The sequence below is a fragment of the Lontra canadensis genome, unplaced genomic scaffold (assembly GCF_010015895.1).
Source record: "Lontra canadensis isolate GAN:19392208 unplaced genomic scaffold, GSC_riverotter_1.0 scaffold88, whole genome shotgun sequence".
In the NCBI taxonomy this organism is placed as follows: Eukaryota; Metazoa; Chordata; class Mammalia; order Carnivora; family Mustelidae; genus Lontra; species Lontra canadensis.
The window spans coordinates 5586470-5613036 of NW_022631082.1; the positions used below are offsets into that span (position 1 = coordinate 5586470).

Here is a 26567-nt window from a genome sequence, read left to right on the forward strand (position 1 = left end):
AAAAAAAAGTGGTTATATATTATCTATTTTTTTAAAGATTCTTATTTATTTATTTGACAGAGAGAGACAGCGAGAGGGAACACAAGCACGGGGAGTGGGAGAAAAAGAAGCAGGCTCCCTGCTGAGCATGGGGCTCGATCTCAGGACCCTTGAATCATGACTTGAGCCAAAGGCAAACTCTTAACCACTCGGTCACCAAGGCACCCGTATTATCTATTTTAGATATTAATTATTTTTAAAGTAATTTGTGCACCCAGTGTGAGGCTCGAACCCATGACCCTGAGATGAAGAGTTATATGCTCTTGCAACTGAGACAGCCAGGTGCCCCATATGTTACCTATTTTAAAACCTTAAATAAGCTTATTTAATGAAAATTGAAACCTCAGTAAAGCTTATTCCACTCCTCTGTTTTCAAATTTTTCATTGTATTTGTTGTATTTTTGTGTGTATGTATACCTACTTTCATTTCTTTAAATAAATTTTTACTGTGAAACAAACTTTACTGTGGAAGAATATTAAAATATAAAATTTATCATTTTAACCTTTTTCATATTTCCTAAGTGATTCCCCCCACTTTTATTAAGATATAATTGACATATAACATTGTGTTGGTTTTATTTGCTTGGTTATTTGTTTATTTGTTTAAAGTAAAATCTATGTCAATGTGGGGCTCGAATTCACGACCCTGAGATCAAGAGTTGCACGCCGGGGCTCCTGGAGAGCACAGTTAGTTTGCCTCCGGTCCTGATCTCAGGACCATGGAATCCAGGTCCACTTGGGCTCTGCATTCAGCAAAGAATCCGCTTGAGATTCCCATTCCCTCTCCCCCTGGCCCTCCCGCTCAGGCTCTGTGCCTCTCTTTCTCTGAAATAAATTTTAAAAATCTTAAAAAAAAAAAAAAAAAAAGCTTTGTGCCCTACCAACAGAGCCAGCCAAGCACCCCTGTATTAGTTTTAAGTGCACAACATAATGATTTGATTTATGTGTATATTTCAAATGTATTTAAGAATTGTAATCTCTACACCCAATGTGGGACTTGAACTCACAACTCAGAGATCAAGAGTTGCATGCTCTACTGCCTGCACCAGCCAGGCACCCCTCAAATGTATTTGATATTTGAATGGGAAACAGAAACATCAAAAAATATTAAAAGGGAATTTTCCCGCATGCTAGCATGAGGATCTTCACAGACCCCCTCCCCAGTGAAACTGCTGAAAAGTGTTAAAATAAGAACCATTGAACATTTCTGGAAGTGGTCCCAAGGGCATACAGTAAATGAGGAAGGAACCATTCAAGAAAATCTATGAGACGGTTCAGTTAGAATAGTGAGTGTTTCTGGTATTTGATATTTTTGCCTCCCTTTCTTCTACCAGTTCAGCGAGATGGAAACTCCAGGTCAGACTGGCGCACCCAGGCGAATAAGGTTGGTTCACCCTTAGCCCCCAGATGGGGGTTATCTTCTCAGGATGGGTAACACCTCAACATTTCTTGTCCTGCTCTCAGCCCCCCTGTGTTGATGATTTTTGAGGCAAGAGCAGCTCTTTAAAGAACAACTGAGCATTTCCAAAATTATGGAAAGGCTCTGATCACCAGATCCAAGAATTTGAAGGAATCTCAAATAGGATAAATTAAAAGAAATCCACCCCGAGACACATTATATAAAATTGCAAAATGACAAAAAAAGAATTACTTAAAAAAAGAAAGAAAGAAAGAAAGAAAGAAAGAAAGAAAGAAAGAAAGAAAGAAAGAAACTGGTGCACTTGGGTGGCTCAGTGAGTTAAAGCCTCTGCCTTCTGCTCAGGTCATGGTCCCGGGGTCCTAGGATCGAACCCCCACCGGCTCTCTGCTCAGCGGGGAGTCTGCTTCCCCCTGTCTCTCTGCCTGCCTCTCTGCCTACTTGTGATCTCTCTCTCTCTGCAAAATGAATGAATAAAATCTTAAAAAAATAAAAAAGAAAGAAACCAGAAAGAAAGATCACAAGAAATAGCATTTTGATTGAGATCCTAGTTCTTTTATTCCCCCAAGAATTTTATTTTATTTTACTTAAGATTTTATTTATTTATTTGTCAGAGGGAGAGAGAGAGAGAGCACAAGCAGAGGGAACCGCAGGCGGAGGAAGGAGGAGGCTCCCCCCTGAGCAGTGACCTTGATGCGGGGCTCCAGACTCCGTCCCGGGATCCCGGGATCCTGACCCTAGCGGGAGGCATACGCTTAACCGACGGAGTCACACAGTCGCCCTCTTCCCTAGAATTTTAAACATACCTGTTAATTTGTCACCGGGGCTAAGGGACAAGAAGGGGCCCTAAAGCACAGTCTGGGATTAGAGAAACAGAAGGAAGTGGGGTTAGGTAAAGCGGTTGGGTCAGGGAAGCAGCCACCTGTTAGGGAGGGTCAACTTCTAAGTAGCCATCCAGTGTGACCTCCCCCTGTCCCCCTTCATAGTCCGACACCTGGAACCTCGAGCCTTCTGCCGCTCCCGGGATCATGACCGCGGATGGAATCGGCACAGGATTCGCTTATTCGCTAAGCCCCGCCCAATTCATACCCTACACCCTGCGATGGCTGGGTCACTTCGGTCACCACCAGGTCTGCCGGGCAGGCGCAGCCAGGCCAGGTCCCGCACGTGGATGAGCCTGCGTCACACTCACCCTTGCAACTTCTTCCCGAACTGCGCCCAGCTCGGGGCCGCCAGGGGCTCGGTGAGAACCGCCCCGCAGCCCGGTAGCCGCGACAAAATCCGCTGGTTCTGCTCCTGGAGACCCCACCGCGGACGCTCTCGCAGAAGTGGAGGGCGAGCTGGCCTGGCTGGCCCGGCTCCCCACGTTCCCGCCGCCACCCAAGACCCTACCTTCTTCTTCTTCTTCTTTTTCAAAAAGATTTTATTAATTTATTTGACACAGAGAGAGAGGTCACAGGTAGGCAGAGCAGCAGGCAGAGAGAGAGGGGAAGCAGGCTCCTGCTGAGCAGAGAGCCCCATGTGGGGCTCGATCCCAGGACCCTGAGATCGTGACCCCAGGAGAAGGCAGACGCTGAATTCATTGAGCCACCCAGGCACCCCATGTGATGATGATGATTTTTAAGTAGTCTCAAGGCTGGGCGTGGAGCCCAACACCGGGCTGGCACTCACCACCCTGGGATCAAGACCTGAGCTGAGATCAAGAGGCTGTCGCTTACCCGAATGGGCCACCCAGGTGCCCTGAGACTGTCTTTCAAGATCCAGGGTGGGTCGCCAGGCTGGCTCAGTCAGTAGAACAGGTGACTCTTGATCACTCTTGGGGTCCCGAGTTGGAGCCCCATGTTGGCCATAGAATGTATCTTAAAAATCAAACAACAAAACAAAACAAAATCCCTTAAATCAGTAGCTACAGATATTTCTTCTGCGAAAACAACATAACTAGATGGATATACAAGCAAGGCCAATAAAACATTCCAGAAAGAGGTAATTCCAATCTCACAGAATTTTTTCCAGCAAATAGGTATTTGAACACCAAACTCAGGCAAAGACAGTACAAGACAAGAAGAGTAGGGACTAATATAATTTATAACAGATGGGATGCAAAAGCTTTACTAAAATATTAATTAAAATTAATGTCAAATGCCATAGTATATAAAAAGATACCATGATTGGGGTGCCTGGGTGGCTCAGTGGGTTAAAGCCTCTGCCTTCGGCTCAGGTCATGATCTCAGGGTCCTGGGATCAAGCCCCGCATCGGGCTCTCTGCTCAGCAGAGTCTGCTTCCTCCTCTCTCTCTGCCTGCCTCTCTGCCTACTTGTGATCTCTGTCAAATAAATAAATAAAATCTTAAAAAAAAAAAAAAAAGATACCATGACCAAGGTGGGCTTATACAGGAATGGAAATAAATGTATTAGTAAATAAAATAAATTTATGTCATTGGACATTTTAAATTAAATGAGCCAAATAATATGGCTATTTCAGATACTGAAAAAGCATACAGTAAATATTTATTTACAACAAAAATCTGTTAATGAACTAGTAAAAAATTTGACAGCAGGGGAGAGAGAGAGAGAGAGAGAGCACAAGGAGGGTGAGGGGCAGGCAGAGGGAGAGGGAGAAGCCGGCTTCCTGCTCAGCAGAGAGCTTGATGTGGGGTTTGATCCCAGGACCCTGGAATCAGGGCCGAGCCAAAAGCAGATGCTTAACCATCTGAGCCACCCCGGTGCCCTCAAGTGTTCTTTCTTTACTTGATATGGTGCATCTTCCAAAAACTTACAGTAGATATCATACATAATGGTGAAATGCTGAAAGCATGTCCTTTAAAATATCTTCAGGTGTATTGTATAGGGAATAAAGAACAGAAGCCACAAGATCAGTGAGCCATTTACTGTAATAATCCAGGTAAGGGATGCTGGTGGCTGGGTCAGAATGAGAGCTCAAGGACCACCCACAAATTTCTGGTCTGAGTTCCTGGAAGGATTGAGCTGCTATTACTGAGAAGAGGAAGATGGAAGGACATAGGCTAGCTTGGGGGGACAATCAGGAGCTTTGTTTTAGACATCTGGAGTTTGAGTGCGGACACACACCCAGTGGAGATGTCAAGGAGGCATCTGTAAAGAGGAGATGGAAGTTCAGTGAGAGAGGACTACACTGAAAATACAAATTTGAGCACTGTCAATGAATAGAGGTTGTACAAGCACAATAGGAGTTACAAGCAACATGATACAGAGTGATAGGGGTGGAGTGTTATTAAGATTGGAGAAGTCAGGAGCAACTGATAAAATACGAGCGAGCCATGGTTAAATCAGAAAGGAAGAGTATTGCAGGTAAAGGCAATAGCTAGTGCAAAGGCCCTGGGGTGGCCCTCATGGTTGGGCGTTTTCAGGCCTTGGCCTCAGCGAAGACTGTCCACCGCTCAGAAAAGCCACCATCATTAGCTCAAGGCTCTTTGAAGGTCGGAGTCTTGCTCAGATCCGCGCAATTTAGGCCAGTGAGCCACTGAGCGGAAGGATTCTGGGGCAATGCTGCCCTCTGCTGGCTGGGACAGATATCAGCTCCATTTTCAACAATAATAATATAATACACAATATTTTGTTAGTATTAGTAGAACACAGTACTCAATAAATCCATGACCCAGCCTCTCTCATCCTTGTGCGGCACGAAGGCTGGCACTAGTAGGTATAATGAACGTATAAATAAATGAACGTATAAATGTGGCTAGGTTCTGAGTCTCGAGTCTGTTCTACAAATCTGGGATTCTTGATCTCATTGTATAAACCAATGTATATGGAGCACGTCCTGTGTGCTAAAGAGCTGTTCTAAGTTCTTGGGACAAATCAATGGGCAAGAGACAAAAGCTTGTGCAAGCAGCTTAATAAAGATCTCTATACATTCATGCTTCTCAATCTTTACAAAGTTTATTTTTATTGATTTGTGAAAGGATTTTAGGTAATCTCTACACCCAGTGTGGGGCTTGAACCTAAATCCCCCAGGTCAAGAGTGGTATGCTCTACCGACCGAGCCAGCCAGGCGCCCCTTTCACAACGTTTTTAATACCAAAACACTATTCGCTCCGTTTTATAGAGGAGAAAAATTAACGCTTGGAGAGAGGCTTTGATTGTAGAGAAGTGACCGGGGTAGGATTCGAATCCATAACAATATTTATTTGTCGGTGGGACAAACCAGACGCAGCCGGTGGGAACTAACTAGCCGCTCCGCGGGGACGAGCACACTGGCGTCCGTTGCCATGGTTCCCTCACTCTCTTCCAAAGAGACCGCCCGGGGCCCGCCTCACGTGACTTTAATCAACATGGCGCCGCCCAGGGTGTTGCAGTGGCCACGTGGTTCCCTTAGCTAAAATGGCGGCAGCAGTCAGCCCGACGTCTCTGGAGTCGGCTCCGCGAATCATGCGGCTGGTGGCGGAGTGCAGCCGATCCAGGGCCCGGGCAGGGGAGCTACGGCTGCCGCACGGGCCGGTAGCCACTCCCGTGTTCATGCCAGTGGGCACGCAGGCCACTATGAAGGGCATCACGGCCGAGCAGCTGGACGCTCTGGGCTGCCGCATCTGCCTGGGCAACACCTATCATCTGGGTCTGAGGCCGGTGGGTCGGTTCTGCCTTGATGGGGAGATGGCAGGTAGTGGGGAGTACGGGCACCTCCGAGGCACGGGCAGGAGGGAGCGGCGGGGACCGTAGGTGGCCAGGCCTGTCCTCCAACATGAGCCCTCAGGGTAGCGCCCCCCCCCCCCCCACTAACCTGTTCCTTTCTTCTCCTGACCCAGGGCCCCGAGCTGATCCAGAAAGCCCACGGTCTCCACGGCTTCATGAACTGGCCCCACAATCTACTGACGGTGAGGTGGAGTCGGGGCCGGGATCCCAGGGCGCCTGCAGGGCGCCACCCCCCTGACAGCCCTGCGGTGGGATTTCCCTCAGGACAGCGGCGGCTTCCAGATGGTGTCTCTAGTGTCCCTTTCCGAGGTGACGGAGGAGGGCGTCCGCTTCCGTTCCCCTTACGATGGCGATGAGACCCTTCTGAGCCCGGAGAAGTCCGTGGAGATCCAGAACGCTTTAGGTGAGCGAATCCTGGGCCACCTGCTCTTGCCTTGCCTCTAGAAGGTGGAGGTGAGGCGGGCCGGGTCCTTAGGGGATGCTCGGTTTTGGGTAAGTCACTCCCCCTGCCTGAGCTTCAGAGGAGCCAACTCAAGTGAGGATAGTTCACAGAAGTAATGACGTAATGTTTGTTCATCGCTTAACACAGTGCCTGGCATGTAGGAGCTTTAATCATATCTCTAAAGCTGTTCTTTCTCTTAAATGGAAATTAGCGGGGCAACGATTAATAATGAGAAATAATGAGAGCAACAAGGGGGCGATGGGGGAAGCCTTCTGTCCTTCCTGTTTATATCAATATCCTTCATCCCTTGATAAAGACAATGAACATTTCTCTGTGGTATATATTGTATATAGTGCACATTATGTAGTTTCTAGCTGTACCTCCTTCCTGTCGTCTTCCTTTTTGAAAAGACCTTATTTATTTATTTATTTGGGACAGAGGAGGGGAGGGCCAGGAGGAGAGGCAGAGCATCCCAAGCAGAGCCCTACTGAAGGAGGAGGCAGAATGGGGTTGGAGGTGGGGCTCCGTCTCACCACTGGGCGCCTATTCATTCATTCATTCATTCATCCATTCAGTCGTCATTCATTCATTCATTCATCATTCATTCATTTGTTCGTTCATTTATTCATAAATTTGCTCCTTCAAGAGATGAGTTTCTTTTCCCCATAGGGTGTCCCAGGGTCTGAATTTTGCTGATCGCATCCCCACGATGCATGTAACACTCTTCTTCTGCCTTCTGGATTTACTGTAGTTGGTAGTCAGATCTCGAGGTTTGCGCAAATCAGGTTCTGGTTTCCTGTAGCGAGAGGGCTTCGCAGCGTGTGTATTTCCATCAGGGAGCGCCAAACCTCTGCTGGGATCTCCCCGGGAGTCATCGTGCTCTTTGCCTGGGACTCTCATGCCATGAGGAGTTCCAAAATGGTCATGTTCTTTCTTCATCTATCACCCAGGTTATTTTTTTTAAATCATTTTTATTTATTTATTTATTTATTTATTTATTTATTTTTAAGATTTTATTTATTTATTTGACAGACAGAGACCACAAGTAGGCAGAGAGACAGGCAGGGAGAGAGGAGGAAGCAGGCTCGCTGCTGAGCAGAGAGCCCGATGTGGGGCTCGATCCCAGGACCCTGGGATTATGACCTGAGCCGAAGGCAGAGGCTCAACCCACCGAGCCACCCAGGCGCCCCATTTTTATTATTTTTAAAAATTTTATTTATTTGACAGAGAGAGAGAGATCACAAGTAGGCAGAGAGGCAGGCAGAGGGGGAGGAGGAAGCAGGCCCCCTGCTGAGCAGAGAGCCGGATGTGGGGCTCCATCCCAGGACCCTGAGACCATGACCTGAGCTGAAGGCAGAGGCTTAACCCACTGAGCCACCCAGGCCCCCCAGGGATGAATGAATCTTTAGTGTTTTTAGGATCACCATGTAATTGTGAGTTGGTTGGTTTGTTTGCTCATTTGTTTATTTAACCATGGGTTTAGATGTATTTGATGTGTCTCAGTTTCTTCAGTTGAATCGATCCATATTGATTCTCAAATTGCCCCATCTTTGGTTTGTGCGGTGCACCGTGCTTTTTTCCTGGAATGATGCATCTTGGCAGTGTTTCCCTGAGCTTTTCTAACACGTATAAATCCACAGCCCCTCATCTGAAATTCTTCAGGTTAATTCAGAATTGTAGTATTTTAGAAGGATAATGCAACATACACAGTGTCCTGGTAGGTCTGGGCAGCACCCTGTTAAACTTCCCTCTTTCCATTAAAAAAAGATGGGGGGGTTGTCGCCTGGGTGGCTCAGTGGGTTAAAGCCTCTGCCTTCGGCTCAGGTCATGATCCCAGGGTCCTGGGATCGAGCCCCGCATTGGGCTCTCTGCTCAGCGGGAAGCCTGCCTCCTCCTCTCTCCTTCTCTCTGCCTACTTGTGATCTCTGTCTGTCAAAGAAATAAATAAAATCTTCAAAAAATAAAAAAAAGATGGTGGGGTGCCTGGGTGGCTCGGTTGGTTTAGTGTCTGCCTTTGGCTCAGGTCGTGATCCCAGGGTCCTGGGATCGAGCCCCGTGCCGGGTTCCTAGCTCAGGGGGAAGCCTGCTTCTCCCTCTACCTGCTGCTCCCCCGTTTGTGTTCTCTTTCTCTACGTTGCATAAATAAATTCTTCAAAAAAAATTTAAAAAATTAAAAAAAATAAATTGTGGCAAAATACACGTAACATAAAATTTACCATTAAAAAATAAAGCTATCAGGGCGCCTGGGTGGCTCAGTCGGTTAAGAAGCTGCCTTCGGCGGGGCGCCTGGGTGGCTCAGTGGGTTAAGCCTCTGCCTTCGGCTCAGGTCATGATCCCAGAGTCCTGGGATCGAGCCCCGCATCGGATTCTCTGCTCAGCAGGGAGCCTGCTTCCTCCTCTCCCTCTGCCTGCCTCTCTGCCTACTTGTGGTCTCTGTCTGTCAAATAAATAAATAAAATCTTTAAAAAGTATTTTATTTCTAAAATTTATTTAAGTAGGCTGCATGCCCCATGTGGGGTTTGAACTCATGACCGTGAGACCAAGAGTGGTAAGCTCTACTGACTGAGTCAGCCAGCTGACTCTAACCGTGTTTTAAGTGTCTGATTTAGTGGCACTAAGCACATTTACACTGTTGTGCAACCGTTCACCACCATCCTTCTCCAGAACTCTTCATGCTGCAAAGCTGAAACCCCGTTCCCATTAAACACTAACTCTCCATCCCCCTCCTTCAGCCTCTGGCTGCCGCCATCTACTTCCTGTCCCTAGACTTCTCTAGGGACCTCATACAAATGGAATCATACAGTATTTGTCATTTTTTGTGTCTGGCTTAGTTCACTGAGCCTAATGGCCATGACGTCGTAGTATATGTCAGATTTCTTTTTCCTTTTTGAGACTGAATAAGTCACCTGCTAAATCGGATTTTATTAAAGATAATGACTATCTTGGGTTTTGATGTCAAATTAGATATGCCGTAGGCATGAGATAAAGTCTTTGGTTTTGAGAAGTTTCTAGATTTTGGAATTGTGGGAAAGGAACATTGTGTTAAGGGTTGGACCCTGACTTACTGAGCCAGACACCTGTTAATGGGCACCTGGGCTCCCGTGGTCCCGTTGCCTGCCACACCGGGGCAGTTTGCTTTGTATACACAACATTTTGCTCTCGAAGGTTAATTCTGCCGGAGTGGGATTTCATTCCCCGTGCTCCGGCAGGGTTTCAGCTGGGGTGAGGCGAGATCCGATGGGTATTTTCAAAACCTCCCTCTGGTTGTTGTATGAACAGACTGGGGGGCTGTGTGGAAGCCAGTAAGACCCAGGGAGGCACTTTGAAGGTCCAGCTTTTCCCCAGCAGGAAGTGAAGGCTTTCCCAGTGATGGTGCTTCTGTCTTATCCCCCCCAGGCTCGGACATCATCATGCAACTAGATGATGTGGTCAGCAGCACTGTGACGGGGCCACGCGTGGAGGAGGCTATGTACAGGTGTGTGTGTGTCAGGGAGCAGATCCTAGTCCTGTAGCCTTGTCCGCTTCCCCTACAGCTCATGACTTGGGCCCTCTCACAGGTCCATCCGCTGGCTGGACCGGTGCATCGCAGCCCATCAGCGACCAGACAAGCAAAACCTCTTTGCCATCATCCAGGGTGGGCTAGACGCGGATCTCCGGACCACCTGCCTCGAAGGTAGACCCATGCGCTGGTCCATCCAGGGCTTGTCCATCACTGAGGGCCCCCCATGGGCCTGGCATGTGATGGTGCGCACGGTGGTTATTGAGGGGTGGAAGGAATAGCTGAAGCAAAGGCCTGGGGGCAGAACGGACTAGAATGTTTGCCGAATGATAGTCATTCCAACAGCTGGTGGTTGGGGGGTGTTCACTGGATGCTATGCCGTGGGCCGGTCACAGATTGATCCAGAGTTTTCATAACCATCCTCTAAGGTGGGAACTCCCAGGTTCCCGAGATTACAGAAGAGGAACCTGAAGCACAGGGCTGTCTAGTCACTTGCCCCAAGCCACGCAGCTTGGACGTTGCAGAGCTGGGGTTTAGACCCAGTTCTTGGGCTGTAGTACCCACAGCATTAACCGGTGCAGGTGCTGGTTCCTCTCCAGGGTCAGGAGTGAGGGGTGGGGCCCAGGGCTTTGTGCTGACATGGGAGGCCCTGGGATACCTCACTGAGGTACTGGGGAGCCATGGAGGGCTGTTGAGTGGGAGAGTGACAGCGACCAAGAGGCATCATGGAAAATATCCCTGTAGGATAGGAGGCAGAAAGCCCATAAAGAGGCTGGAGTATTTGCCCAGGGGAAGAGTGACAGGCCTACACAAGGGCCGTGGCAATGGAGACAAAAGGGAGATAGAAATGGGGATTCAAAGGCAACGAAGTGTCATAGGCAAGACTCTGAGTCCTAGAGTTTGGCTGGCCGGATCCAGACCTCTGATCTCTTGCTTCTTGGCTGTGCACCCTTGGGTTACTGGCTTGGCCTCTCTGAGGCTCCCTTTTTTCCTCTGTAAAATGGGCACATGTTCCCAATGTCATGGGTCGAAGTGAGAGGATAACAGGAAAGTCTGTCCAAAGTCTTGGGCCTCCGCCTGGCATCCGTGTGTACCGTTGTGCAGAACATCCTTGCTGTAATTCCTTTTCTTCTCAAGCTGTGCCCAGCTCCCAGTCCAGTAAGTCTTTTTAACAGAGACCCCCCCCCAGGCAGAGACACATTTCCTGTCACAGCTCAGTATGTGTGGACATAGATGAAAGCAGAAACCAAGACTTCAGGAAACATTAGCCTTAACATGTGGAACATTTCCTGGCATTCTCTGTTCGCTCATTTAAAAAAAACAACAACAAACCACGCTGGTCTTGCCCTAGCAGATTCGGTTTGCGGCCACGCTGATGCTTCTCAAAATGCTCCAAGCTCACCTGTACCAGTGCCGTCTGGCTTCTCCCCACGACTGGATCAGGGTCCACGGGGAGGGGCTGGGAGGCCACCTTTGAACAACTTGTCCCCCCACCCCGTGGATTCGGCTGCTCATTCCAGCTTCGAAAACTGACCCTTGGACCGGGTCCATTTTGTCGATGCCGTGGCCTCCTGTGGTGGAACTAGGCAACTGGGGCCCCAGACACGGCTGGGCTCGGAGGCTGGACCCGGGTTCACATCCAGCCTCTGGCATATGCGGCCTTGGGCCAGCGTTGAGACCCGAGCACCCCAACAACGGCACAGAGCTGCCTTTCTGGGGCCTAGTGGCCCACTTTTAAAATGCAGAATGCTCGGAAATTTGCACCTAACTCTCTTGGTGGCCAGCCCAGACCTGTGGGGTTATTTACCCCAGTTGGTGGGAGTCTCGACATGTTTTGCCGCCGAAACGTTAGAGTTTGAGGACAGACTATTATCCAGCACATGGGATGTCCTAGGTTCTAGAATCTGGGAAGTGCTCAGATTCGCAACATACCTGGTGTTGTCTTCAGTGGCAGTGAAGGGAGCAGAGGCTGTGGGCCTGTCCTGAGGATTGCAGGAGGGGAGGGGCCTCACACGCGCCAGGCACCCAACAAATGGGAACTGAGAACACCAGCAGCCTTTAGACAGACAGACACACACTACTCCCCTTTCTTCCCGAGGGACTGTGGATGTCTGGGTGGGCAGGGTCTGCCCCAGGGCTGCTGAGGAGGCGGCGTATTTTCTTTTGCCTGGTGGCCCCTCACCTTGCCCTGTACCCCCAGAGATGACCAAGAGGGACGTGCCGGGCTTCGCCATCGGGGGCCTGAGCGGGGGCGAGAGCAAGGGCCAGTTCTGGAGGATGGTGGCACTGAGCACCTCAAGGCTACCTAAGGACAAGCCGCGCTACCTGATGGGGGTCGGGTATGTGGAGGGAGGGGAAGCGGCCCTACCTGTGGGGAGCGAGCAGGTTCCTGGGCACTCCTGCCGGGGCTGGTGTTGGTGGAAGGACAATGGCCCTGCCTGGGAGGGGACCGGATGAGGACACGGCTTTCCTCTGGGGGCGGTTTGGGGGGAAGGTGGCCCAGTGTCCGGGGAGTTGGGGTGTCTGTGGGGTGGGGGGAGACCTGAGTGTGTGAGCAGGGCATGAGGTTCTCTGCTCCCTCCTGCCACGGCCGTCCTCTCAGCTATGCCACCGATCTGGTGGTCTGCGTGGCTCTTGGATGTGACATGTTCGACTGCGTCTTCCCCACGCGGACGGCGGTGAGGCCCTGGGCAGGGGGCAGATGGGGTGGGGGCAGGGTGGGGGGAACGGTGCGGATGAAGACCTGGTTGACACCCTCCCCTTTGCCCTCGTCCACCCCTCCCCCAGCGCTTTGGCTCAGCTTTGGTGCCCACCGGGAGCCTGCAGCTGAAGAAGAAGCAGTATGAGAAGGACTTCCGGCCCATAGACAACAACTGTGCCTGTCCCACCTGCCAGAAGTAGGGGAAGCTGGGCCCAGGGGCTGGGGAAGGGTGTGGACGGCAGCAGGACTCCGAGGGGCTGAGCCCCAGCCTCCTGTCCCCAGGCACAGCCGGGCCTTCCTGCACGCTCTGCTGCACAGCGACAACACGGCCGCCCTGCATCACCTCACCGTCCACAATATTGCCTACCAGGTGCCCCGGTGGGCCAGGCCCTGGGGGCGGGACTGGGGAGGGTCCTGGGGCCCCCTGGCTGATACCTTGGCTGACATTCTCCCCCACCCCCCACAGCTGCAGCTGATGAGCGCCGTGAGGGCCAGCATCGTGGAGAAGCGTTTCCCTGACTTCGTCCGGGACTTCATGGGCACCATGTATGGGGACCCCACCCTCTGTCCCACCTGGGCCACTGAAGCCCTGGCCTCGGTGGGGATCACTCTGAGTTGATCTGGTTTGGGGGGCGGGAGGAGGGGGGGGAGAGGGGAGGGACTGGGAGGTACCCAAGGATTTTTTTTTTTTAATTATTATTCTAATTTAGAGTGTTATCTGTGCCTTCTTGGGAAGGTGGCCTGTCTTGGTCCTCTTCTTCTGAGTGTCCCCGTGGCCAGTGTATCATTCCCGTGTTGTGTCCAGTTCCATGCCCCCCCCAATCCCTGCTTCCCCCATTGATAATAAGTCACCTTGGCAGCAGCAGTTCTCTGGAAACCACCTGGCGCAGCTTGGCGTGTAGGACGTACCCCAGCACGGGAGCTGCATCCTTTTTCCTGTGGCTCAGGCCCCCCAGCCAGCCTGAGGGTGGGTACTTGTTCCCCAACTTTCCACAGGTGAGGAAACAGGCAGAAAGGAAAAGTAGCTCGTCCAAGGTCACCACTGAGAGGTAGTGTGTGGGCGGCGCCCCCCCCCCCCCCAGCTTCTGCTCTGAACCTTGACTCTTGACGCATGGCTTAATTTTGCTGTCAGTAAACACAGTGATGGTGACAGTAGGTGTGCTCTAGCAGGTGCTTACACTGTTCTTTTTTTTTTTTTTTAAGGTTTTATTTATTTATTTGACAGAGAGCGATCACAAGTAGGCAGAGAGGCACACAGGGGGCGGGGGAAGCAGGCTCCCCGCTGAGCAGAGAGCCCAATGTGGGGCTCAATCCCAGGACTCTAAGACCATGACCTGAGTAGAAGGCAGAGGCTTAACCCACTGAGCCACCCAGGCACCCCCCTAGTACTGTTCTAAGTAGTTGCCATGTGTGTTTAATTCTTGCAACTTTGTAATGTATTTGTAGCTGCAGTCCCTGTGTTACAGATGAGACAGGTTCAGAGGAATGAAGTGAGCAAAAAAATAGGCACATGATTTAACCTAGATGGGGCCAACTATAGAGCTGCTGCTCTTAGGAGAGAAGATATGGGTTTTATATTGAAAAAGTAATCCTGTGTACAATGTGTAGGATCCAGTATTCTAATAGCATAAAAATGAAACTATTTGATCGGTTTGTGTATTCTCCCAGAGATTGTCCATGTATATATATTTTTCAAGAATGTGGACGCCCTTTGTGTGCAGTTCTGTACCTTTTTTTCCTCTGAGTATATTTCAAATTGTTTACACGTCAGAACATGAAGACTTCCTGTCTTAACAGCTGTTGCACAGTATTTATTTAACGAGCTCAGCGAAGGGGATGTAGGGTGTTTTCCAGGCTTCCGTCACTGTGGTCAAGGCTGCAGTGCGAAGCCTTGTCGGTTGACTTTTTGCCCACCTCTCTGGGACCCGGGTTTTAGGTCTTGGAGCAGGCATATACCATTGGACACTGCCATTCCCCTGTTACTGCCTCATCAGCCCCCTTCCCTACCTCCGTTGCATCTGACTCCTTATTGGGCTTCTCTCTGGCCAATCTATGCCCAGGGGAATCAGATCACTTTATAAAATACTTCCACCTATCCCTGGCTTTTTTTCCCATGAGGTCAAGATTCCTAGCTCCCAGAACCCCCAACACCGACTGCAAAATAATATCTTTACTTGGGGAGAGGATCCGTTGAGTTTCATTGGGTACTCGAAAAGGTCACGAAACGCTCAAGTTGAAGAGGCGGGGGAACGACGTTACAGGCGGTAGCGGAATCAAGTCGGGGCGTGAGCGGAAGGTAATCCTAGGAAAGGGCACAGCATTTGCAAAAGCGTGGAGGTAGGACTTTACAGGAATGAAAACGAGAGCCAACGATGCAGCGCTAAACCGCCTCTCCCCAGGAACTACTAACGCAGCACTGCGGTTCAAAGCGCTTTGAAACCCGGCGCGAAATGCTGGTTTGCAACCTAGGGCCGAGATGCATTCTGGGACTTGTAGTTTTCTCCAGTGGCCGGAAACTCAGAAGCGACTATCACTACCGGGTCCGACCACGAGGTGTCGCCCTTCGGCGAGTATGGTGTGCCTTATTCTTTACTCCAGAAGACTCTCTAACAGACTTACAACAATCACAAGAACGGGAGATTCTTTGATTGACAGAGAAGTTCTCGATCAAAGTCAGGATTCGGAGGTCAAAGCTCGTCCTCTTTGGCTTTGTTGGCTGGAGGAATGGAGTGATATTTATATAAACCAATGGGGAATTCTTAGGGAACTAGGTAGTGTCAAGGGACAAACCGGAGTCGATGAATCGATCCCTAACGTCATTGGCCGGCACTGTTGATTGGCGGGTCTTCCTGCCAATAAGACTTGGGCGTTCTTGCCCATAGGGTGCCTCCCACAGTAGGCGGAGCCTATTTTTCCTATATTTTCCGAAACACCGCCTCCTGGCCTTGACAACTCGCTGCCCCCACGCTATTGGCTCTTGCGCAAAATCGACAGTTCTGGAGTCCAATGGGCCCGCCGGGAGGTCTTTCGGGGGAAGGGTCACTCAACCACAGGCCTATACCTCTCTTTCATTGGCTCGCATGTACGAGTGGCAGAGCGACCGGCCAATCGGGAGCGGTGTGAGGGCTTTGGGCGCAGCCCCGGGGCCCGGGCGGGAGGTCGCTCGGGTCGGGTGTCGTCTGAGAACCGGATGAGGCGGCGACTGTGAGGCCGAGCCGGGAGCGGGCGTCGCGCCGAGGCCCGGGCGGGCGGGGAGCAACGGCCGCGGACGCCGCGGGGCCGCGTCGTTAAGGGCCGGGGCAGGCGGGGAGCGCGGGGCGCTCGGGCCGGGGCCACCGGCGCAATGGGCAACCGCGGGATGGAAGAGCTGATCCCCCTGGTCAACAAGCTGCAGGACGCTTTCAGCTCCATCGGCCAGAACTGCCACCTGGACCTGCCGCAGATCGCCGTGGTGGGCGGCCAGAGCGCCGGCAAGAGCTCGGTGCTCGAGAACTTCGTCGGCCGGTGAGCGAGCGCGGCGGCGACGGCGGGCGGGCGGCGGCCTAGGGCGCGGAGGGCGGACCGGGAATGGCGCGCCCTGCGCAGCCGGCGTAACTGCGGCGCTTGCGTGCCCGCGACGGGGACGGGGACAGGGAGGCGGGCTCTGTGGGACGCCCTGGGCGGAGGGCTTCCTGCAGGGTCTGCGGATCCGGCTCAGGCCCTTGGGGCGTCTCACCAACTGAGGTGCGTGGGCCAGGAAGTGCGGTGGACCGTCGCCGACTCTTCTGGTCCCCAGCTTTCGTGGCTGAATTCTACCATCTGGTTGCCAGTGGGTCAGGGTTAGGTCCCTCTTCTCTGTCTGTCCGAAACCTGCCAGCTAGATACTTATTGGTTCGACCCCTGTGGTCTGGCTGGCTGTTGATTTATCTGGAGCAGCCCCTGCCGTCTGGTTGGCTGTCTCTCTGTCCTGGATAGAACTCCTTGCCACCACCATTTGGCTGTCCATCTGTCCAGTCCCTCAGGGCGGCCCCTGCTGCCTGGCTAGCTGTCTGGGGTGACCTGTGCTGTCTGGCCGCCGGTCCGTGCCCCTCGCAGACTTTAACACTTAGCCGTGCCTCTGTTGGGTTACTCTGGCTGGCCTCTGCAGCCTGACTTGGCTGGCTGGACCCTGGGGGGCTCGGTTGTCTGGTTCTCCTAGGCTGACTCCAAAGCCTGGTCTCTGGCAAACGCTGGCTTCTCTCCCGAATGGATCCTTTTGTCTGTCTGTACAGGTGTCTGGCGTTATCTTAGTCTGCCCATCAGTGCCCTGGCAAGCCCTGGCTGTCTGGCCCCACCTCTACAGTAGCAAGGCGGTGGTGGGAGCATGCAGAGGACAGGGAACTGAAGGATGAAACCTGAATTTCCCTGTCAGTTAGAAGTAGGACCCTGCGGGGGAACTTTCTGCAGGATTCTTTCCCCGCCCTTGTCACAGTGCTCTGGAGCCCCAGAACACAGGCTAACTCCCAAGCAGAAGCCTGCAAATTGAGGGCCCTTGTTGGAGCCTGATAAGGCTTTTGGGCAGCCCTGGAAGCCTCAGTTTACCCATTTGTCCAGTGGACAGACTCCGCTCTGTGGGCTGTTTCCAGGATTCAGGAAGCAGATGAATGAGAGCTGGACATGTGGCCTCCAGGGGTGTTCGGTTCTTTCCTCTCCCTTCCCCCGCTTCTTGCCCTTCTGCCTCCCAGATGGACTGTCACTTCTCCATTCTGGGAAGGACTCGATTTGTGCCTGTGGCTGTTGAATGATAACATCATAGTCATCGTTATTATTACTGTGGTTGTTATCGGTGTTAAGGGGTAATGTTCCTGTGGCCGGCCCCAGGCTGAGTTCTTTTGTCAGCATCTTGAACCCTGCAGTGCGCGAGGTGGAGGTTCTCTTATCCCCAGCTTAGGCTTGAGCGGGGAGGTTCAGTAAAGACTCATCCTTGGCCCAAGGGCACCAGGCTAGGGCTCCTTGGAACCCAGCTGGGTGCCCAGCCCCACCCTGCCTTCCCGGAGGCCGGGAGTTTTGCTCTCAGAGGCATGAATTTCCTCCTTTGCTGCTCTGTCTCTGGCGCCTTGCCTGTTGTCCACTATGGCGGAAAGGTGTGGACTTGGGGTCAGCTGGGCCTGGGCTGAGCCTTGGGCTGGGCTGTGGGCCCCTTTGCATGGTTATCTTCCTCCCTGCCCAGGCTTTCAGTGAGCACACAGCAAAGCTCAGTCCATGTCATTTGCCTTGTGACCTTGCACATGTGGTTTGGCCTCTCTGAGCCTCAGTTTCCCCTCCTAAAAATGGGGTGATGAGTTCCTCGACAAGACTGTTGCCGTGATGCAGGGATACGGTGTATTGAAAGTCCTTAACACAGTGTCCGGCGCACAGTAGGTCGACACGGACAGGCTGTTACTCCCCACACTGGTTCCTCTTATATCAGCAACAAAAACTAATCAGAATGAAAGTGTTTTGAGTTACACACTGGACTGCTTTGAAGCCTGATGAGGCCGACACTGCTATGATCCCACTTTACAGATCGGACAACTGAGGCTCAGCAGAGCACTCGTGCTCAGGGCCATTCAGTGAGGAACTGGGGGCTCTAGGTTGGGGACCCGGGGTCTCCCCTGCCCACCTCCCCTCTGCCTCTCTGCCCCTCCCCTTTCTCTCTTACCCACCCTCCCAGGCACCTACAACTGAGTGGGCTCCTGTGGCAACCTGCTCCCAGAAGCCTGCAATGTGACCTTGGTCGTTAAGAGCATTAGTTCAGGGCCTGAGAACCAGACTTGTAAAAAAAGCTTCTTGGATATGGGTTGTTCAAACAGAGCTAACTTCTTTTTATTTCTGGAGCGTGGGTAAGGTTTCTTAGCTACCAAGCCCTGCCTTAGGGGGATGGCAGGCAGACCTTATTTTGAATGAGAACCTGTTTGCTTCTTTGGGCTGTGGACCCTTAACAGTGGACATCTTGGATGGTTTCAAGGAACAAGCTAGAGAGTATGTCAAGGGCCTGTACCAGGGGGTCAGCACGGGCGGTGCTGTTTCATTGTCACCTCCTGTTGGTTTTCGAAGAATGTGGTCCGAGGGAGAATGGCCCAGTTAGCTCAGCCTGTACCAGTGGTTGCAGAGTGGCAGCTGGGGGCCCAGGCCTGCGTGCTGGTCTTTTTGTTTCACCTGCATAGTGTTTAAAATCTTTTTTGTTTCTAATTAGCTGCCAGTATTTATATTTTGCATCAGAATTCAGATTTTTGCAGTGCTTAGCTGCACACCTTTCAAGTGTAGTGGTGGTGTGCATGGGCTCCGGGCCTTAGGCCTGACTTCCAGCGTGTTTGGGTGTGTGACTTTGGCCAAGTGGACTCAGGTTCCTTTTCTGTAAAACGGGGTGATAACTAGACCCTCCCTGGGGGGACTGCATGAGTTACTGGGTGTCGAGTACATTGACCCTGTGCCCATAGCAACTGTTGTTACGATCATCGTATTCTGGCCTCCTTAGGCCTGAGTCTTGCTTGGCATGAGGTGCCACACTCCTCACTACTCCCTAATACCCACCCAGGCGCATTTTACATTTGCCTGGCCCTGGAAACCTTTGAGGTTAAGACTCTTGGCTTGTTTGCCCTGTACTAGCATGTGGCCCCAAGAAGGGGGAAGGATGTGGCTCTCCATTGACCCTGGTCTTTTAGCCTCAGCAGCCTAATGGAGGGAGGAGCTTGGGAAATTTTTCCTTGGGAGAAGAGGAGGAAGCTGAGGTTGAGGCCCCCAGCTCAGAATTTCCCCAGGGCTGGGCTTGATCCCGTGAGCCTTTCCCCTCTGAACCTCAGTATCCCCAGCTCGGGAATGGGGCTGTTAACAGTGTCCCCTCATGGGCCCCTTTCAGGTGACCAGATGGGTGTGTTTTACCTCTTGGGGAAGATAAAGTCATCTGGTGCCTGTCATTGAGGGTGGAGCGAGGACTAAATTCTCGAAAGAGTGTCCAGCACAGGAAAAGTACTTAAAACGCTGTGCAGTTTTCATTTGTTCACTGAAAAATGTTTCCTGAGCACGCGTACTCGTGTGTCCGGCCCTGTTCGGGGGCTGCAGACATGGCCCTGAGCAAGATACCAAAACCCCTGTGCTGGGGGGCAGATAAGAAAGGGGGCAGATAAGGAAGAAACAGGGTGGAAATGGATAACTGTTAAGGACTAGAAGAGCAGGCTCTTGGAGAGGGCAGGGGCAAGTTAGGGTTTTAAATAGGAGGGGCCAGGGGAGGGGCAGTCAGGGAAGGCCTCTTTGAGAAAATGACATTTGAGCTAAGACTTAAGCAGGTGAGGGAAGAGCCACTGGTAGAGATTTTCTGGGGGGCATCTCCGGCTGTGGGAACGGCCAGTGCTAAGGCCCTGAGATGGGCCCGCCTGCAGGCCCGTATAGCAGGACAGTCAGGGCAGATGAGATTAGCAGGCGCTGGTGTGGGGTGGGGTGGGGGGCCTGGGAAGGCTCTGAGTGGAGGGAAGGCTGTGGTGGCGCCATTCCAATCCTTCTGGACGTGGTTCTGGGAAAGCTGAGGGCTCTTGCCTTCGATATTCAGCTTTACCTTGATTTTCTCAGTGAACAGCATTTGCCGGTTCACAGAGGGGTCCAGTGCCATTTTTCTTTTGACAAGACTCAGCTGCCCATGGGTCTTTACCATCTCCAGCCTCATTTCCATTTGGTCTTGAGTGATGTGTCCCTCCAGGAGACATGGCCGCACCAGGCTGCCTGGCACACAGTGGGTGCGGGACAGATACCTGTCAGATGACTGTTGGCTGCTCCCGCCCCTGCCAGACTGTGGGCATGTGCCTGCCCTGAAGGCATGTGCCTTCACAGTCATAGGTGTTTGAAGCTGCCTGGAAAATGACAGCCGTTCTCCTTGCAGAGCAAAACTAAAGTTCCTTTGCCTGTGTGGTCAGTAGTACTTGGGCGAGCCTGAATGGGGAGCATCCAAAGGCTCCTGTGGGAATGTGGCTGTCCCTGTCACAGGTCCACTAAATGACCTCACTTCTCCGTACCTCACTTCTCACATCTGGAGAATGGGGTTCAGAATGTTCCCTCTCCCCTGGGAGCGGGCTGAGGCTCAAATGAGCTAATCCTTGTGGAATAGGAGAGCCCTGTATTTTGCAAAAGCCCCAGGTGAGGACTCACCATCAGTTAATTTCTTTTTCCGCAAAGAAAAGGAATTCGTAATTACTTTGTTTATATAAAACCACCTTATTTTAGCGGAACCATAAATTGAGTATGTCTCATGCGGCGGGCCTCATTCTGGCTTTGGCCCGGCAGGGATCCAACCGGGACCCTCCACTGAGCCAGATCCAGAAATGCTAGCGGGGGGCCTCTTACTGGTGCGTTGCTAAGTGGAAATGGTGGCTGGGGTCAGATACTTGGTGTGAGAGTCATTTATGCTCACTTAGCCTGTGGTGGTGGGAGATGGGGAGCAAAAATGCCCCACAGTAGCGAATTGGCTAGACAGGGTGTTGGACACCCAGCTATGAAATAGCTACTGGGGAGCGGGAAGAGGATTTAAGGGTTCGGAAGGCTGTGTGAGACCTGTTCGTTTCCCGGACCCAGCTGAGGTGTGCTCTCATCTGGTTCAAAGCAGTTGTATTTTCGGAGCAAAGAGCCTGGGAAGGTGTATGCTGCCAGAAAGCCACCCACCATGTGGGTGGTCTCCCCTTATGGTTCTTGGTTTGGTTTTGCGTGTTTGGATTATGTTTATGGCCGGGAAGACCTCCAGAGCTGAGCTCCGGGCAGCCGAGGGCTTTCTCAGACTTACTTGTCCAGGGATACTGGCCCTCACTAGGTACCAGCAGTGAGCTGGTGGTTTCCGGCTGAGGGCAGAGGCCGAGCCTGTGGACAGTTCTAGATTGAGGGTTTTCAGAGCTCATGCCAACAGAAGGGAACCACGTGTCTCGCCAGGTGTTTGCATTTGGGTCAGAGCCACATCTGCCAAGCTCTTGACGGATTCGAGTGGAAATGCCGAAATTACAGGGCCCTCAATTGCAAGAAAAAATGGGAACATCAGCGAACCCTTAATTTACTGGCGTTGCTAACCACATGCTGTAATTAAGTCCTTATTGTGTGAAAGCTTTGGGAAAATGCAAGCCAATAATGAGATATTTACAGGGCATTAGCTCCCATCCGAATAAAAGACAAATTGCCTTGCCTCTGAAGCAAGATGGCCCGGGAGAGAAAAGACTCCGCTTCTGGGTGCGTTTCGGGTTCCTGTTAATATTGGCAGTGAGGTCCCTGATGGGTGCTGGAGATTTTCCCTCCCGGAGTCACCCTCAGCTTGAACAGGGAGCTGGGTGACTCCTGGCTTCACCGGCTACTGGATGTTTATGACCCGGTAGGAGGTGATGTTTGTTGAGCATCGCTCTGTGTCCTCCCCTGGGGATTTCTGTCCAAAAATTGATCATGTGGTCCCGGCAGCCCTGGGCTGCTGCTCTTAGCATCCTTGCTTTGCAAAGGTGAGGAAACTGAGGCCAGAGGGGGGAACTGACTTGAAGTCACACAGGGAGGAGTGCAGGAACTGGACGGTGAACTGGGCGCATCTCCTCCAGAGCCGGGTGCTCAGGGACATTAGGGGTGGGAAGGCATGGAGTGGACAGTGGACGCCATGACCTTTGTGTCCGAGGAGGGGGCCGAGGGGACGGTGGAGCAGCTTCTCGCTCCCAGCATCCTTCGAGGCTGTTAGCCGAGTGTCCAGCCGCACTGGGTCCAGGAGCACCTCCCCTGCCAGGTGCTGGGAGTCCCGCGGGGACCAGGATGGACAGAGATTGGGTGAACGGTTATAAGAACAACTTTCTGAACATGAAGTGCGGCGACGATGGTCGGGGGACGGAGAGAACGGGCTGGGTGGGGGCTTCTTCAGACAGGGGCTCGGTGGGTGCCCTGCAATGCAGCGGGCCGCTCGAAGGCCTGGGGGCAGAGTGTCCCTTGCAGGGGGAAGGGCGGGCACGGTTGCTGCTGCGCTCTTGGAGAGGGGGCTGAGATGCAGGCCTGAACCAGCAGGCACGGGATGGTCAGGAGCGTGCCCGTGGGAGGCCTGCTTTCCCTAAACTTTCATTACGCAAGTAGGACACCGAAGGCCAAGTTCTCGTGAAAAGGGAAACTGATGAGGAAGAACACGCTTTAGCCCCGTCCCGTCCTCCCGGCTCCACAGGGAGCCCCGTCGTCAGGTTGGGGTGAAAACACACAAGTTGCCAGACCCCTCTTGTGTGTTTTTGTCCAGAAATCCCTGCCGGAACCTGTGGAAAATCTGAGCCCTGCCAGCAGTTGGTTCTTTTTTTTTAAATTTTTTAAAGATTTTATTTATTTATTTGACAGAGAGAGATCACAAGTAGGCAGAGAGGCAGGCGGGGGGTGGGGTGGGGGAAGCAGGCTCCCCGCTGAGCAGAGAGCCCGATGCGGGGCTCGATCCCAGGACCCGGAGATCATGACCTGAGCCTAAGGCAGAGGCTTTAACCCACTGAGCCACCCAGGCGCCCCAGCAGTTGGTTCTTTTTCAGCGTGCCTGCTTTCTAGAATTGAGACCACCCCAGTCACATAGTGTGGCAACTTGCTTTCTGGCCACTTAACACGTCCCAGAGGTCTTTCTGTGTTGGAGCATCTGTCACTGCTGCTTGGAGTTTCCTGATGGCCCCAGAGGGCTAAGGAATGGAGGAAGGAGGCCAGCGGGAGTTGCCATGACTGTCCCTATGAGAAGTGGCGGCACCCTCCGTGTGTGTCATCCACGCTGGGGCCTTGGCACCGGGCGCCTTTCTCACTTTGAGGCCGGTCGATGCTCCGTCCCTGTAAACTGGTGAGGAGACTGAGAGAGGCCTGCCCAGGGATGTTGGAGCTGTGGGTGGGCAGACTTGAACCCAGAAACCTTGATCTTCACGGGGCCTGCTGGCCTGGACCTGGAGTGGCACCCTCAACCTGTGGCCCAGCTTCCGAGGGTTGAGTTTTCACTCTTCTTGCCCTGTTTGTCCTGCACCGTGGCCTCAGAAATTTCTAGAACAAGGCCAGGTGTCGAATAAACCAACCCCCCAGGTTCTCGCAGTGCCCACTGGCAGGCCCAGTACCGCACCTCAGGTGCTTGATGGGCCTCCCTCAGTGGGCTTTGGGGGTGGCCCTGGGCTTCCTCCCACACCGAACAGACTTTCCACATCCTCGACATGCTTGCCGTGTGCCAGGCGCAGAGCACTGCCTATGTGTCCTTTGGGGACGGCCCCCTCTTACAGACGAGGCAGCTGGGGCGGGAGGCATGCAGGTGGGGGTGTCCAAGTCCCCGCACTTGCCCACAGATTCAGTCAGTCAGTATTTGGCCCCGGCGGAGAATGGCGCCCCCTAGCAAGCTGCAGAGGCTGGACTTGAATGGGGGCGTTGCTGTGAGTGAGCCCCCAGAGCTGCTTGTCCTCTCAGGAGGCACAGTGACAAGGGGTGTGGAGGCACATGGAAGACACAGGTTCTGATAGGGAGCCTTGGGGCGGAAGTGGTGGTCAGGGAATGCTTCCTGGAGGAGGTATAGGTCTTTCCATTGAGGTGAGGAGAATGGGCAGGAGTTGGCATTCCTTTGAATTCATACTGTGCCTATCCTGCCTGCCTATCAGGCTTGTGGCTTGAGCCCTATTCATCGGTGCTGTCTTTTCTGTCCTTTTCTTTTTTCTTTCTTCCTTTTTTTTTTTGGCTTTTTAAGTTTTTTAAATTTTAATTCCAGTTAGTTAACATACAGTGTTACATTGGTTTCAGGTGTGCAGTATCGCGTCCGTCCCAACACTGGGAGCTCATCCCGACACGCACCCTCCTTCATCCCCCTTCTTCTTGGTCGCGGCCGTGTAGTGGGCAGGGTACCGAGGCACCTTGGATATTTGCCAGCCGCTGGGGGTGGATGCTGAGGCTCTTCCTGGTCATCTAGTCCCAGGATTTGCACGTGGGCAGGGGCACCTGCACAGCATGTGGGAGAGGAGTGCGGTGGCCAGTGCGGGGTATGTGGTCCTCCCCTCCCCCCGGCGTGGTGGTCGAGACGCCATCACGGAGCTGCTTCCCTGGCGTTGGTTTGGGACTGGTCAGCAGGTCCTCCCCCTCACGCTTCACCCTGCTCTTCCCCTTTAGCTCAGTCTGACTGAGAATAGCCGCCTACACCCTGGTTCCTCGGGTCCTGCCCTCAGCCCCCACACACTCTGGGTGCCCGTGGACCCCTGAGTCGGGGCATGTCCCTCCTCTGGCACAACCTGCCCTGGCTCCCGCCTCCCTCCCAACTTCTGTGCTCCCCCCCACCTCCTGCCCTCCCCTTCTCCCAGTCTCCCCCTCCTTCATCCCTCCAGCCACACAGCCTGCTCCTGGAACCCCCCAGGCTCACTCTCACCTGAGGCCTCGTTTGTCCCTTATTTGCATCTCCTCTTTGTCCAGAGTTCTGTGTGACCTGCCCTCAGGTCTCTTCTTGGGTCCCTGAGGAAAGCTCCCTTCTCTTCGAGGCCAGCCCTTACCTACCCTGGCTCACACTGGGCCTGGCACTCTCAGACCCCCTTCCCTGACGTGTTTTCTTCTGAGCTCTTCTTAGCACCTGAAATTATTTTCGTTGTTTGTCTCTCTCTCTGTCCACACCACCTGTGCCCCTCCCCCCAACCCCCAATAGAATGGCAGGTTCTCACGGGCAGGAAATTTTGTCTGTGTGTTCCTTGCTGTCATGCTAGTAGTAGGAGCCTGCGTATTTGTTGAATGAATGTCCCTAGAAATCAGAATTGGATCAGTTTGACTGCATAGACGTTCATTGAGAAAAGGGGCTGGAGGACGGGGCTGGGACTCCCTGCTGGGGCTCACAGTGGAGAGTGGGGCGTGAGCTGCTCCAAGGGGGCCAGAGGCACGCGCATCTTCTTCATGGGCAGGACTGTGATTTGTCCGGTGGACACTGAGTAATGACAGTACTGCGCTAAACCCCAGGGCCAACCAAGCTCGGATGTCTGTCTGGGCTGACTTACCCAGGCGTCAGAGGGGCCCCCACCCTAGGCTGGGGCAATGGAAGCCCCACAGACCTTCCAGTGAGCCGCCCCCTTAACTCTTGCTTTGTACCTGGCTGTCAGGCGGGAGTGGGGACAACTCTGCCCGGCACGTTCACCACGGGGTCCCTGTGGTGAGCTCTGAAGCTCTTAAGGCAGGATGCCCGAGTCCCCACTTGGACCAGGGCAGAACTGTGGAAAGAGAGTCACTGGGGGTCGTCCTCCCGTAGGGAGCTAGGGGGAGAGGTCATAAAATACCAGCATGCCTCCCTAGACCAACTTAAAACTCCCAGGAGATTCTGGTCATGAGCCATAGCATGGAAAACCCGTGCTCTGTAACGGGAGACTTCTGGCTAAACTTGAACCCGCTCGGACTGTAGATCTGCAGGGTATGGACAGGTGGCCAGCAGAGCTGCCCAGCCCCTTTGGTGACACCCCCACGCCCAGACGGAGGAGGAGGACGCGTCCTGGAGACTCTGCTGCGTGATACATTTTTCCCAGCGATAAGAGTCTAAATGGACTGGCAGCCAGCCTGGCTGGTGAGCAGAGGAGGCAGGAACAGTCCCAGCTGGGGTGACAGCCATCTGCTGGGTGATACACCCTGGCACGGCCAGGCCAGCCCCGGAGGACGCCCCTGTGGTGGGCCTGGGACACAGCCCTGCCTGTCTCAGGCCATCGGGCCTCTGTGTTCTCTGCTGATGGGGAGGGTTCCTCCGGATGGCCACAGCCTCCTTGTCCAGGAGGCTCGCAGCTGGCCCGGTAGCCAGGGAGCCGGTGGTTTTGAGGATGATGCCTTCAGACATTGTTCTTTCGCTCTCCGGCGGGGCGACA

At 52.9% G+C, this 26567-nt stretch overlaps 2 protein-coding genes across 10 annotated transcripts in view; both read left to right on the top strand.

The window, feature by feature from the left end:
• The first annotated feature begins 5782 nt into the window (after positions 1–5782).
• Positions 5783–13413, top strand: QTRT1 (queuine tRNA-ribosyltransferase catalytic subunit 1). Its single transcript, XM_032884009.1, has 10 exons — positions 5783–6057; positions 6237–6305; positions 6388–6526; positions 9962–10040; positions 10123–10238; positions 12265–12403; positions 12667–12742; positions 12852–12961; positions 13048–13135; positions 13232–13413. The coding sequence occupies exons 1-10, from the start codon at positions 5815–5817 to the stop codon at positions 13382–13384; spliced, it is 1212 nt and encodes a 403-aa protein (XP_032739900.1). The 5' UTR covers positions 5783–5814; the 3' UTR covers positions 13385–13413.
• A 2550-nt stretch (positions 13414–15963) lies between these two features.
• DNM2 (dynamin 2) overlaps positions 15964–26567 on the top strand; it is an 82654-nt gene continuing 72050 nt past the window's right edge. For 6 of the 9 annotated variants that reach the window (XM_032884019.1, XM_032884018.1, XM_032884011.1 and 3 more), the window contains exon 1: positions 15965–16269. In XM_032884019.1, coding sequence (XP_032739910.1) covers positions 16109–16269 — 161 coding nt within the window. In that variant the 5' untranslated portion in view covers positions 15965–16108. Of the gene's footprint in view, positions 16270–26567 lie in introns of all 9 variants that reach the window. The other 3 variants (XM_032884013.1, XM_032884015.1, XM_032884016.1) reach the window with 1 other exon arrangement.